The 13,397-nt window shown below is 44.1% G+C and overlaps 1 protein-coding gene across 8 annotated transcripts in view; it reads right to left on the reverse strand.

Annotated features, from left to right (window-relative positions):
- Positions 1-268: 268 nt before the first annotated feature.
- The window catches only part of RUBCNL (rubicon like autophagy enhancer), a 43,288-nt gene continuing 30,159 nt past the window's right edge, over positions 269-13,397 (reverse strand). For 6 of the 8 annotated variants that reach the window (XM_086328951.1, XM_086328952.1, XM_086328948.1 and 3 more), the window contains exons 9-14: positions 12,980-13,044; positions 9,021-9,259; positions 7,666-7,727; positions 4,843-4,996; positions 3,557-3,647; positions 269-2,147 (exon numbers count right to left, since the gene is read on the reverse strand). In XM_086328951.1, coding sequence (XP_086185077.1) covers positions 2,035-2,147; positions 3,557-3,647; positions 4,843-4,996; positions 7,666-7,727; positions 9,021-9,259; positions 12,980-13,044 — 724 coding nt within the window. In that variant the 3' untranslated portion in view covers positions 269-2,034. Of the gene's footprint in view, positions 2,148-3,556; positions 3,648-4,842; positions 4,997-7,665; positions 7,728-9,020; positions 9,260-12,979; positions 13,045-13,397 lie in introns of those variants that run through there. The other 2 variants (XR_015137891.1, XR_015137890.1) reach the window with 1 other exon arrangement.

The following is a 13,397-nucleotide window of genomic DNA, read 5'->3' on the forward strand; positions in this document are numbered from 1 at the left end:
ATAAAGTTCTAGTCACTCACACATCCCCTGACTTTGTGGAATAGAGTTGACAAGAGGTTTGATTTGTGCCCTTTGAAGGGCGCCATCTAGAGGCAAGTACTTCAAATAGCACCTCCATGCTCTGTTAAAGAAACTCAAAACTCATCCATACATACATGTAACTGCAAAAGTAAAGCATACCCCGGACACAAACCCTGGAAGAAGTAAAGTCTCTATGATACAGTTACAAAATTGAATTTAGGCCAGAAACAAAGCCAGAGAATACAGATTTTTGTTTTCAGTTTTTGTTCATTGAAAGTAACAATTCCTTTCACAAAACAAGCTTTATAGGAATAGGAACTGAGTAATTCACCTTGTCAGTTATAATTCATAAAAAACAGGCTCCACCATTAGCTAAATACAACCATTTAAATACAATTTAAGAAGTATCAAAAAACCCTTAAAAAAAACACCAGTAGCAGCAAAAACATTGAACATTTGTAAACAAAATCACCAGTAACAGTTCAGGTCAGTTCAGTCGCTCAGTTGTGTTCAACTCTTTGCGACCCCATGAACCACAGCACAGCAGGCCTCCCTGTCCATTACCAACTCCTGGAGTCCACCCAAACCCATGTCCATTGAGTCGGTGATGCCATCCAACCATCTTATCCTCTGTCGTCCCCTTCTCCTGCCCTCAATCTTTCCCAGCATCAGGGTCTTTTCAAATGAGTCAGCTCTTCGCATCAGGCAGCCAAAGTATTGGAGTTTCAGCTTCAGCATCAGTCCTTCCAATGAATATTCAGGACTGATTTCCTTTAGGATGGACTGGTTGGATCTCCTTGCAGTCCAAGGGACTCTCAAGAGTCTTCTCCAACACCACAGTTCAAAAGCATCAATTCTTCAGCGCTCAGCTTTCTTTATAGTCCAACTCTCACATCCATACATGACCACTGGAAAAGCCATAGTCTTTTTGGCTTTGGCTTTGGCATAGTCTGTCTTGACTAGACAGACCTTTGTTGACACAGTAACGTCTCTGCTTTTCAATATGCTGTCCAGGTTGGTCATAACTTTCCTTCCAAGGAGTAAGCATCTTTTAATTTCATGGCTGCAATCACCATCTGCAGTGATTTTGGAGCCCAGAAAAATAAAGTCAGCCACTGTTTCCCCATCTATTTGCCATGAAGTGATGGGACCAGATGCCATGATCTTCGTTTTCTGAATGTTGAGCTTTAAGCCAACTTTTTCACTCTCCACTTTCACTTTCATCAAGAGGCTCTTTAGTTCTTCACTTTCTGCCATAAGGGTGGTGTCATCTGCATATCTGAGGTTATGATATTTCTCCCAGCAATCTTGATTCCAGCTTGCACTTCATCCAGCCCAGCGTTTCTCATGATGTACTCTGCATATAAGTTAAATAAGCAGGGTGACAATATACAGCCTTGACGTACTTACTCCTTTTTCTATTTGGACCCAGTCTGTTGTTCCATGTCCAGTTCTAACTGTTGCTTCCTGACCTGCATACAGATTTCTCAGGAGGCAGGTCAGGAGGTCTGGGATTCCCATCTCTTTCAGAATTTTCCACAGTTTATTGTGATCCACACAGTCCAAGGCTTTGGCATAGTCAATAAAGCAGAAATAGATGTTTTTCTGGAACTCTCTTGCTTTTTCAACAATCCAACAGATGTTGGCAATTTGATCTCTGGTTCCTCTGCCTTTTCTAAAACCAGCTTAAACATCTGGTCCATGCTTGAAACATTCATGGTCCATGGTTTACATATTGCTGAAGCCTGGCTTGGAGAATTCTGAGCATTACTTCACTAGCATGTGAGATGAGTGCAATTGTGCGGTAGTTTGAGCATTCTTTGGCACCAGTAACAACTCTACTCTTAATAACAAAGATCCGAAGTCTCCAAAAATATTAAATATATATAATAAAGAGAATATTGGTCATCTTTTTTCTTAATAGACAATAGTCAAACAATGTTATCAACAGGAGACACAAGCGATGTGATCGTAAGGCATGTTGCATGGTCTTTCTCGATATAGTCAAGTACATCATGTTGCTGCAGAGGGTAGACTTTCCAGAAGTCTTCTCCTCGCTGTGATCCTCGCACACCGGGGGCACTTGGAGGACTGGAAGCACTGCTTGTGAAAGCAAGCTCTGCACGCTGCAAGCAAGGAGGAGAGCCGTCAGCAAATGGGTAGCTGGTTTCTCAAATATGTAACAGACACTCATCCCCAGCCTGGGGAAAGAGGACCTAAAACCAAGAGGTCCCTTGAAGACAAGAGGATTTGTCTCCAGTAGATCATGAGGATGGGCCTCCCTGGTAGGTCAGTGGTAAAGAATCCACTTGCAATCCACTTGCAAGAGACACGGGTTCCATCCCTGGGTCGGGAAGATACACTGAAGAAGGAAATGGCAACCTGCTCTATATTCTTGCTTGGGGAATCCCATAGACAGAGGTAGGCTACAGTCCATGACGTCACAAAGACTCAGATACAACTTAGCAACTAAACAAAAACAACAACAAGGCCATGAGGACCAGTGAAACCGGCCCAAAGAGCCTGGGTAGTGGACTGCAGTGCCTCCCAGATCCGCTCAAAGACCATCCACCATGGGTGCCGGGCGAGCTGGTGGCTGATGGCTCAGGAGGTGACATCCCTTCTCTAGAAATGACCCTAACTAAAGAGAGCTGCCTCTATCAAGGTTATGCCCCCTTGCTGGTCTCAGACCATATCCAGTGACTGGTCAATATGAGCTTTAAAGGCCTGGCTGGCTCTCTGTCCTTAATTTGGGAAAATGGTGAAAATCCACCCCAGCTCTAGAGTTCCCTGAGAGATGCACTGAGCCTTCATGACAACCATACCATTTTCAACTTCTTCCTTGGCCCAGTCCTGCTGCCTTCATACCCTCGTGGGCGTGGAGCCTGAGAACAAACCCCAGGGCAGCGGTTCGCAAACTTTTGGCACCAGGGACCAGTTTTGTGGAAGATACTTTTTCCATGGGTCAGGGTGGGGGATGGTTTTGGGATGATTCAAGTGCATTACATTTTTTGTGCATTTTATTTCTATTATTATTAGGTCAGCTCCACCTCAGATCATCAGGCATTAGATCCCAGAGGTTGGGGACCCCTGCAGTGAACTTGGGGTTGACTGTTCAATTACAAAACAGGTGCAGCTGTAACTTGCCCTGATGTAGAAGAACTGGGGGACAGGTCAAGCAGGGCCACCTCCTACCTCTGAACTCTGTTCCCTGAGACATCATCCTTTATCCCTGCCCCACTCACACCTCCTCCCTGTGCATCCAAAACTTTACCAGCTCCAATTCAACAGAGAAGCACACACTAGATCATTATACCTTAAGGAAATCACACTATGCTTTAGTTATTAAGCTGTTATTAAGCTTGATAGCTCAGTTGGTAAAGACTCCGCCTGCAATGCAGGAGACCTGAGTTTGATGGGGTCCCAAAGAGTTGGACACGACTGAGCGACTTTCAGTTTCAAGCTTAAGTTAACAAACTTTGCGCTTATGTTATTATACTGCTATTAAGCGTACGGTATTATGGTATTAAGATACCTGAACATCTTCTACACGTTGCAGTCTGAAATGGGAAAATGACAGCTGTACTCCGGCAAAATTCACAAATGAAGCCCTTTCCTTGACATAGCTGTAAGAATAGGAGTCAAAAGTTAGTCTTCATGGCTAACATTTCTCCTGATGGAGAAACTGAGTTCCACTTTCACAGAACTCTATAAACACCAGATTTCCACAGTCCTCCACCCCAGGTATTAAAATTTCTTATTCTAAAATCCCCTAAATTGGTTGTGGAAGTAACACGTTTCTGCATTTAAAAGGTTTATATAAATCTGTGAATTGCAATTTTCATAGAAGTCAAAATGAAACATTCTGCACAGGACAAAAGATAGGCCTAAGCAACAGATCATATTTGCAGAAGGCCACCAAATGTCATGGATACAAGTAACAATTAAAAAACCTGTCTATGTCAAATGAAAGAAAAATTTCAGTTTGGTATTCTATAAGCCAAGATGGTAAACTCCTCTCACTATGCAAGAGTTCTAATGATACAGTTTCAAAAACATCATTTTTTAAGTGTCTGTGACTCCAGCCTCTAGAAGGAACAGAATACTATCTCCTGCCACAGTGGATGGGTCAGAGCAATAACTGTGCGTCCGTTTTGTCTGGACAACTGCATCAGGGTAGTTTGAGGCACCAGAGAAAGATCATGATTTTAAACATGTGTTCTTAAATGATTTCATTTTATTTCTGGGAGCTCCCCTGCAATTCATCAGTCCGTGAAGACACAGAGCTCCTGTCCCACTGGATCCTGAGTCTATGCGGCTGCACTTGGCACACCAGAGCAGACGAGAATGGAGGGAGGCCACGCACCGGGCTGGGTGCTCAGACAACCAGTCGCTTGGCCCAGGCTTGCATACCAGCAGGACACTCTTGGTCTGGTACTGAACAGCTCTGAACCTCATTTCACTCATCTGTAAGGAGTGCAGGGGCTTCCCTGGGGGCTCAGTGGTAAAGAACCCACCTGCTAATGCAGGAGACGTGGGTTCAATCCATGGACTAGGAAGATCCCCTGGAGAAGGAAATGGCAACCCATTCTAGTATTTTTGCCTGGAAAATTACATGGACAGAGGAGCCTGGTGGGCTACAGTCCATGAGGTCGCAAAGAGTCGGATACGACTTAGTGACTAAACTACGGCAATGAAAAGTGTTGCTGGCACTTTCCTCAGTTTATGAGGGTAAAGCAGCTAAGTGCAAAACAGCCCACCCAGGATCGGCCGCAGAAAGGACAGCTCAGGGACACACCCGCTGGGGCAAGCAGATCTCACCTCACAGCTGGCCACGTGCTCGAGGGAAGCTTTCAGAATGTCCTTGAGCAAGGGCGCCAGCAGCCCTTTCTTGACCTTGACCATGTCCTCCAGGGAGAACAAGTGGAGCGCCTCCGTCAAGTGTCCCGGCAGCTGCTCAAACTCCTTTAATGTGCTTCCGGAGAGAAAACCAGAGGAAATCAGAAACCCACCCACACAGGTCGGGGCAGGAACCAGGGACTGGGGAGAAGGGTTTGTTTTTTCCTGGCTCTCAAAACTGAAATTTTTCAACTCAACTTAAAAAAAAAAAATAGCCGTAGGAACAAGTTAACTCCCTACTTTACATTTTGCAAGTTTTGCTTGGAAGCCAGAAAGTTAAAATTCCGTAAATAATGATTTCAAAAAGCTGAATGAGAAAAGTGTCCCTGACAGCTGCCCATGTACACTGAGTGAAAGAAAACTTAAAATTTGGTTTTTGAGTCTTGACAACACGTACTGAGATAATAATGACCACTTTCTTCAACTCCAGCTCAGTTTCAAGTCCATCAGTGTGACTGATGGATATCTCAGGAAGAGTTATTGATGCTATGACTCCCAAACCTCAGGTCCAGCACTGATATTAAGACACAAGCATCCAACTGAGTTGGGAAGATCCCCTGGAGAAGGAAATGGCAACCCACTCGAGTATTCCGGCCTGGGAAATCTCATGGACAGAGGAGCCTGGTGGGCTGCAGTCCCACAAGGAATCGGACACAACTAAGCAACAACCACAAGGGCGGGCTGCTTAAAGGCACTTGGATGCCCCGAGGGCATTCAGAACTGTATGTAATCTCCTCCGAGCCCTCCGGTCTCTTTCTGAACCCCCTATGTCAGTTAGCAGCATCACCATGCACTGCATTCCCAAGCCTACACTGAATTTGATGCTCTAGGGATACTGCTGCTGAACCCAGTTTAATTCTCTGCCCAGCTACGGGTGGTCCTGGCTCACACTATTTCCTCGGCCGGAGGGCCCCTGAACCCTCATTTTTCCTCTGACTTGCTCTTCAAGCTCTGGCTTTGTCCCTAGGAAGCCTTGTGTGCCTGCCTCCCCACCTTGTCCCTTAAAAAATATGTGCTGCCCCTCCCCCATGCCCTCAGGAGCACGTGCACCAGTGACAGGCAAATCTTTGGCAAAGATCTCTCTGTGCTGACTTCCTCTCCAGACTTCCTCTGAACACGTGTCCTGTGGCTTTTTCATCGGAAGCACAGAGTGGATATTCAAGACATTTTTGCAGATGGTAAGAACTGTGGATGTTGTTACATGTTACAGAGAAAACTGAGGCCCTGAGAAGAAACTAATTTTTCACCCCAAAGCCAGGTGGTAGAGCTCAAGGCCATATGATTATAAAGGACAAGCTCCTCCCCAAGAAATGTAATTCAGAAGTAGTGCATCATTAAATAAAGATCAGAAACAGAAAGCAGCTTTAAAAGAGAACAAAATTTTTTTGAAAACCTGTAATCCCAACTGGTAGCTCAGATGCTAAAGAATCTACCTGCAATGCAGGAGACCCTGATTCAATCTCAGAGTTAGAAAGATCCCCTGGAGAAGGGAATGGCAACCATTCCAGTATTCTTGCCTGGAGACTCCCATGGACGCACCATGGGGACACAAAGAGTTGGACACAACTGAGAGACTAACACTATGATCTCAGCTATTAAAACAAATAATCCTAACTCCTTGAGTAAGCTACTTTCCCTCCTCTTAACAATATCTCTGCTGAATGAATTCATGCCTGTGCCTTTATGGCCATGGCCTCCTATGGACATACCTATGGATGTGGTCAGAGATTCAGCTGAAGCTTAGTGTTTGGGTGTGATTTTTTTTTTTTTTTTGGATAACAAAAGATATTTAAAATGTATTAGGTGTTCAGTAACAGGACAATACTTAAATGAATACCACATCATAGTACAGAAAAATATTATACAGCCAATAAAAGTTGACATGCCTCTTTATCACTGTTTTAAAAGGCAGTGGTACACCCATGAACACAGCAGCACTGGTCACAAAAACCAAAAGAAAGCAACCCAAGATAGATGGATCAATCAACAAAAGATGGACTATACAGACAATGTATGAATACTCAACATCACTCCGCCTTTCAAAGGAAATCCTGACATGGGCCACAGTGTGAGTGAAGCTTGAAGACATGATGCTACATGAAACCCCAGGCACAAAACAATAAACACTGTGATTCCACTCATATGAGGTACTTAGAATAGTCAAAATCATAGAGACAGAACAGAGAATGGTGGTTCCCACAGGCTGGAACAGAGGGTGGAGAACTACTGTGGGTAAAGAGTTTCAGTTTTACAAAATGAAAAGAGCTCTGTGGATGGATGGTGATGGTGGTTGCCTACCAACATGAATGTACCTAACCGCTTAACTGTACACTTAAAAATTTATGTTATGTGTATTTTATCACAACTTAAATCCCCTGCAGAAGGGAAAGGCTACCACTCCAGTATGCTGGCCTGGAGAATTCCATGGACAAAGGAGCCTAGTGGGCTACAGTCCATGGGGTCACAAAAGTTGGATACAACTGAACGACTTTCACTTTCATTTTTTTTTCCCAAAATAATAATAAAAGTCCACTGGCTAGGGTTGTTTTATGCTTATACTGGTCCATTCTTCTTAATGTGTTAAATTCCCTGGTAGTGAGTAAGAACGTTTAGCAACGTTCAAGAGAGTGTCTACATCGCCAAGGAGAGGCATGAGACGGTCACTCTGCACTGGTGGAGACGGACCACAGAGTGTGGAGGTTATCAGACCTCCCATTCATAGCCCAGCCCAGCCCGCAGCAGTACCTTTCAGCAAACCTGCAGGTCTTCAACAGCTTCTTGATATGAAACAGCTGCTCCTGGATTTCCTAATGTGAGAAACCAAACGGGGGGAGGGGGGGAAGTGTAATATGATTAGTAACACTGGACATGCATAAGTCAAAATTAAATGTTAGTTCTAACCTTGAAATGCTACAACTCTAGACAATAAGCCTTTGAAATGCACAGTCTATAAAGCATATTGACTGTGCATATATATAAAGCATATAATGCACAGTCTATAAAGGGGCCCATGACTGAGTCCAGAGATCTACAGAGGGTCCAAGAAGGACCCAGGTCTTGGGGACTCTAAAGCTTACACAATGTTGGGGGCCTTCTTTTTAAAAAACACCAAACTATGTACAAAAGAAGGAGATTCTGTGATTGGAGACACCATGGATGTACCTGGAGGACATAATGCCAAGTGAGTGAAGTCAGACACAAAAAGACAAAAACTGCCTGATCTCATTTATACAGGGAATCTAAAAAAGTCAAGTACATAAAAGCACAGACTATAAGGGTGGATCCTGGACTGAGAAGGTGGGGAAATGGGGAGATAATTGGTCCAGGACACAGAGTTACAGTTACCTAGGATAAGACCATGGGGTCATGAAGGAGTTGGACATGATTTAGCAACTAAACAACAAGGATAAGTCTAGAGATCTCATGTACAGCATGATGACTATAATTCACGAGACTGTATTAAAAACTGGAAATTTGTTAGGAGAGTAAGTTTCAGGTGTTCTCATCACATACACAGGTAACCCTGTGAGGGGATGGATGTCTTAATTAGCTTGACTATCAATCATTTCACTGTGTATATATATACATCAAGTCATCAGGTAGTACTCCTTAAACACATACAATTTTTCTTTAAAAGATGGTGGTGGTTGAGTCGCTAAGTTGTGTTCGATTCTTGCATCCCCATGGACTGTAGCCCACTAGGCTCCTCTGTCCCTGGGATTTTCCAGGAAAGAATCCTGGAGTGGGGTTGACATTTCCTTCTCCAAGGGATCTTCTCGACCCAGGGATCTAACCTGGTCTCCAGGAATGCAGGCAGATTCATTACTGACTGAGCTAGCAGGGAAGCCCCATTTAAAAGATAATAAAATTCAAAAGCTAGGTACAAACAAAACTAGGCATAAAGGTAAGATTTGGGTAGGGGCTTTGAAAAGAGCCAAAGCAGGAGAAGGTCTCTGAAGCATAAGCTCCAGCTGCTGTATGGTTAAGTCCACCCCTTCAAGGGTCTGTCTGGATCACCGGAGCCGGGGGAGACGTCCACTTACTGCCGCAGGGCCCTTTCGGCCGCTGGACTCCCTCCCCCAGGAAAGGTGGCTGCTCACCCTCACTCTGTCCAGTTCCTTGGCCTTGGTGTACAGGCCGTGGCTGACGTGCAGCAGGTTGAAGATGGGCTCGTGCCATATGTGGTCCAGCAGGCGTTTGGAGAAGTTGCTGACGTAGTACTTCCGGAAGTCCCACATCCTGAGGATCCGGGCGGGAATGCAGGACTCCGAGTAGGAGTGGCAGCAGTCGCAGAAGTACTTCCCCAGGTATTCGCAGTACCGGAGCCGCTTCACGAACTCTGCCGGGGTGCAAAGGACGATGAGCACCAGGTCACCTGAGGCCGGAAACCCACCCGCGCCCCACCCTCGCCTCCAACGCCGGCGCAAGGTCAAGACTCAAGATGGCTGTCCTCATGCTGCTGAAGCCATGCTGGGGAGAACAGCAGACACTGGAGGCCCTGAGTCACGGAGGGTCATGAGCTTCACTTTTGTGGAATGGGTGTTGGAAAACAGAACCCTCCCCCCAGCACTCCTGGATTTGGAATATGGGCCTTTAAACTGACACGGGGCCAACAGAACATGAGATTCAAGGTCTGGGGATTTGGTGGGCGTGCAGACCCAACCTCCTACTTGGCAGGAAGACTCTGACAAGCCCGAATCTCTTCAGGCTAATTGTCCTGAAGCCACCAAAACAGCCCAGAATTGGATTCTGTGATACCACAGGTATGAAAAATGCTTTGTAAATGATAACGCATTCTATGTATGCTATTGGAAAGTAGTACCCTAAAAGAGTTCCTGGATAAATCCATGAGGAAAAAAAAAAAAAAAAACAGAAAAATGCACAAAGGATGGAAATACATGGGAAGAGAAAACATAACCAGTAAAGATCTGAAAAACATATATGGTGACCCCCATCCCCTACACACACACACACACACACACTCCTTTGGGGACAATCACTTCCACACACACACACACACACACACACACACACACACACTCCTTTGGGGACAATCACTTCCTTAGGCAACTTTTCACTCCCAAGCCAATAAGCCTGGATTAAGTTCCCTGGCTATAAAAACCATAGCATTCTTGACTTTCTCTTTCATTGAAAGTATCACCCAATTGTTTACTTGGCTGATGACATCCTGTCAGCAAGCTCCAAGAGGGAAGGACCACATTCCAATCAACATTGCACACCTACATCTTCACATCTGAACAAACTCTGGGAGGTACTTTAAAAGTTGGTGGAATCATAGTCACACATCTTCACAGTTTCAAACTCATACATTCAGTATTTACTGAGGCACCAGGATACAGTGGTTAACCAGAGAGATATGGTCCCCATTAGACTTCATCTGGGAAGATGAGTCATTGAAAGAAAATCACTTCCAACTGTGATGCATGGCAGGCACTATCATTCTACCATGGCAGGCATGGTAGAAGGAAGTTCAGATGGACTTATGCTTCTTGTTTTTATTTCTTGAGGTGGAGATGCTCAAAGTCTTACTCCATCCCAGAACGCCTATCAAAGGCCAAGGGAACCCTTTCCAGCAAATCTTCTCTTCCTAGGCTTTCACAGGTCAGACCTATGGATGCTCTCACAGCAAAATAAGTGATTCCCACTCTCAAGTGGGCAACTCGCCTTTCTGATTGGGTGAAACCTGATTTTCTAGGCCCTCAGGCCACTCCCTCAAACTTTCTCAGAGGAGTCTGGTTAGGTCCTAGGTAAGCCATCCAATCATTTAACAAATATCTTTCAAGTCCCAACTGTGTGCCAGGCATACTTGTAGGAGCAGGAGATAAAGCAATGGATAACACAGACCACATATTGATAATATGTATATAATAGGTAACTAATGAGAACCTATTGTATAGCCCAGAGAACTCTATTCAGTGCTCTGTGGTGACCTAAATGGGAAGGAAATTCAAAAAAGAGGGGATATATGTAAACATATAACGGATTCACTGTGCTGTACAGCAGAAAGTAACACAAGATTGTAAAGCAAGTATACTTTAATAACAGTCAATTAAAATAAAACAAACCATGTATCTGTCCTCATGGAACTTAGAATCTAGTGAGAGACAGATAATAGTAAGAAAAATCAATAAGAGTATTTTAGGGAGATAAGGACTTGAATAAAAACAAAAAGGAAGGCGAATATCAAGTGTATGTGTGTGTTTGTGGCCAAGAGGGTGATGAGGTGGAGTTTCAATAGGGCAGCCAAGGAAGACCTGAGAGTGCAGATGGGAAGGAAGGAAGGGAACTGGGCCTGGTTGGGGGAGGTGGGGGGGGTGCGTGACCAGGGGAGGGCATTCCAGGGAGAGAAAAGCACAGATGCTCACAGGAGTGAGCCTGTCACCTTCAAGAACCAGCAGGGAGGCCATGTGGCTTGAGCTCAACGCCCGATGGGACAAGAGCTGGGAGATGAGAGTCGGAAAGTAATGGGCAGTCACAGTGAAGGTCACAGTGGCCTCTTCAGCAAAGAGAGGGCAGTGTTATGAAATGACTATAACAACTTCTCATCGTGGACACCTCTCATAAAAACAACGCATGTCCCCCCTTTCTGTGCTATACACTAGGTTCTCACTAGTCATGTACTTCATTCATAGTTGTATACATACATCAATCCCAATCTCCAACCCCCAAAAGAGAAGGTACAGTCTATTTGCAGGACATACATTAAGTGAACCTTAAATACATATTCCAGTATACATTCAGTTCAGTTCAGTCGTGTCCAACTCTTTGTGACCCCATGGACTGCAGCATGCCAGGCTTCCCTGTGCTTCACCAACTCCCAACTCCTAGAGCTGGCTCAAACTCATGTCCATTGAGTTGGTGATGCCATCCAACCATCTCATCCTCTGTTGTCCCTTTCTCCTCCTGCCTTCAATCTTTCCCAACATCAGGGTCTTTTCCAATGAGTCAGTTCTTTGCATCAGATGGCCAAAGTATTGGAGTTTCAGCTTCAGCTTACAATATACATTAGGTGCAGACAAATACTATTTGATTGCACTTACGTGAGGTACCAAGAAAAGTCAAATTCATAGAGTCAGAAAGTACATTGGTAGATGCCAGGGGCTGGGGGATAGGAGGTGGGCAGAGGGAATGAGGACAGTGTGTATTGGGGACAGAGTTTCAGTTTAGGAAGGTAAAAAGTTTGAGAGATGAATGATGGTGAGAGTTGCACAACAGTGTGAATATACTTAGTGCCACTGAACTATACAGTGGAATGTGGTTAAAATAGTATGTTTTATCCATACATGACTAATGTGGATGGACTAGTGATGTATGGATGTGAGAGTTGGACCATAAAGAAGGCTGAGAGCTGAAGAATTGATGCCTTCGAATTGTGGTGTTGTAGAAGACTCTTGAGAGTCCCTTGGACAGCAAGGAGATCAACCCTGACTATTCACTGGAAGGACTGATGCTGAAGCTCCAATACTTTGGCTACCTGATGTGAAGAGCTGACTCATTGGAAAAGACCCTGATGCTGGGAAACATTGAAGGTAAAAGGAGAAAAGGGTGGCAGATGAGATGGTTAGAAAGCATCACTGACTCAATGGACATGAATCTGAGCAAACTCAGGATGATAGTGAAGGACAGGGAAGATTGCATTAATGCAGTCCATGGAGTCGCTAAGAGCTGGACAGGACTTAGTGACTGAACAACAAGAGTATGTTTTATATTATGTGACTTTCAAGACAATTAAAAAACATTAAAAAAATAATGATGCAAACTGCTCAACTTTCTTTGGATGTATAGAGAGATAAATAGGAAATCTAAAATTGGTTATTTGGGGGGCTTTTTTACTTATGATATTTAAAAATGTAAGAGTATGGGTATGAAATTTTGTAAATTTCATTCATATGCTTATTAATCAAATCACTGTTGAACAAAAGATTTGTTGCTATATATTGTCTTGCATGCACTTGAGAGAAATGAATATACCAATATTTATGCTTTAAGGTAAAAATATCATTGCCTAATAAGTAAGCAACCCAAAATCCATACTTACTAGGTTCTATTGGAGTTCCACAGCCAGCACAGAAAAAATTTTGGGCTATTACCACGAGATCCCTCCTGAGGACAGAAAATGATAACAGTTATATTTCAGAAAAGGCCAACAGAGCATTTTTCACTGATTGGAAAAGAAATTGACATGAGGATGTTCTTCTTAGCTTCAGGGCTTAATTTTATCATTTTTTCATTTGGGAAAGAAATAAAATTTTTCTTTCCCAAGAACAGAGCTTTCCAGTTGAAATCTCTGGGTCTTTTAAAAGCTCTTGCTACCACCAAAGCAGACGTCAGTATCACAAATAACCATTCCACCAAAGAGTCTTTAGAGACTTCTCATGGGGCATCACAGAGTTCTCTCTCCTGAGAGAACTAGAAGCATATAATACATGGGAGGAGGTTCAGGGGGATAAGACACC

Source organism: Bos grunniens, chromosome 12 (genome assembly GCF_055505025.1).
Source record: "Bos grunniens cultivar Pamir isolate PY7600 chromosome 12, Bosgru_T2T1.0, whole genome shotgun sequence".
Classification (NCBI taxonomy): domain Eukaryota; kingdom Metazoa; phylum Chordata; class Mammalia; order Artiodactyla; family Bovidae; genus Bos; species Bos grunniens.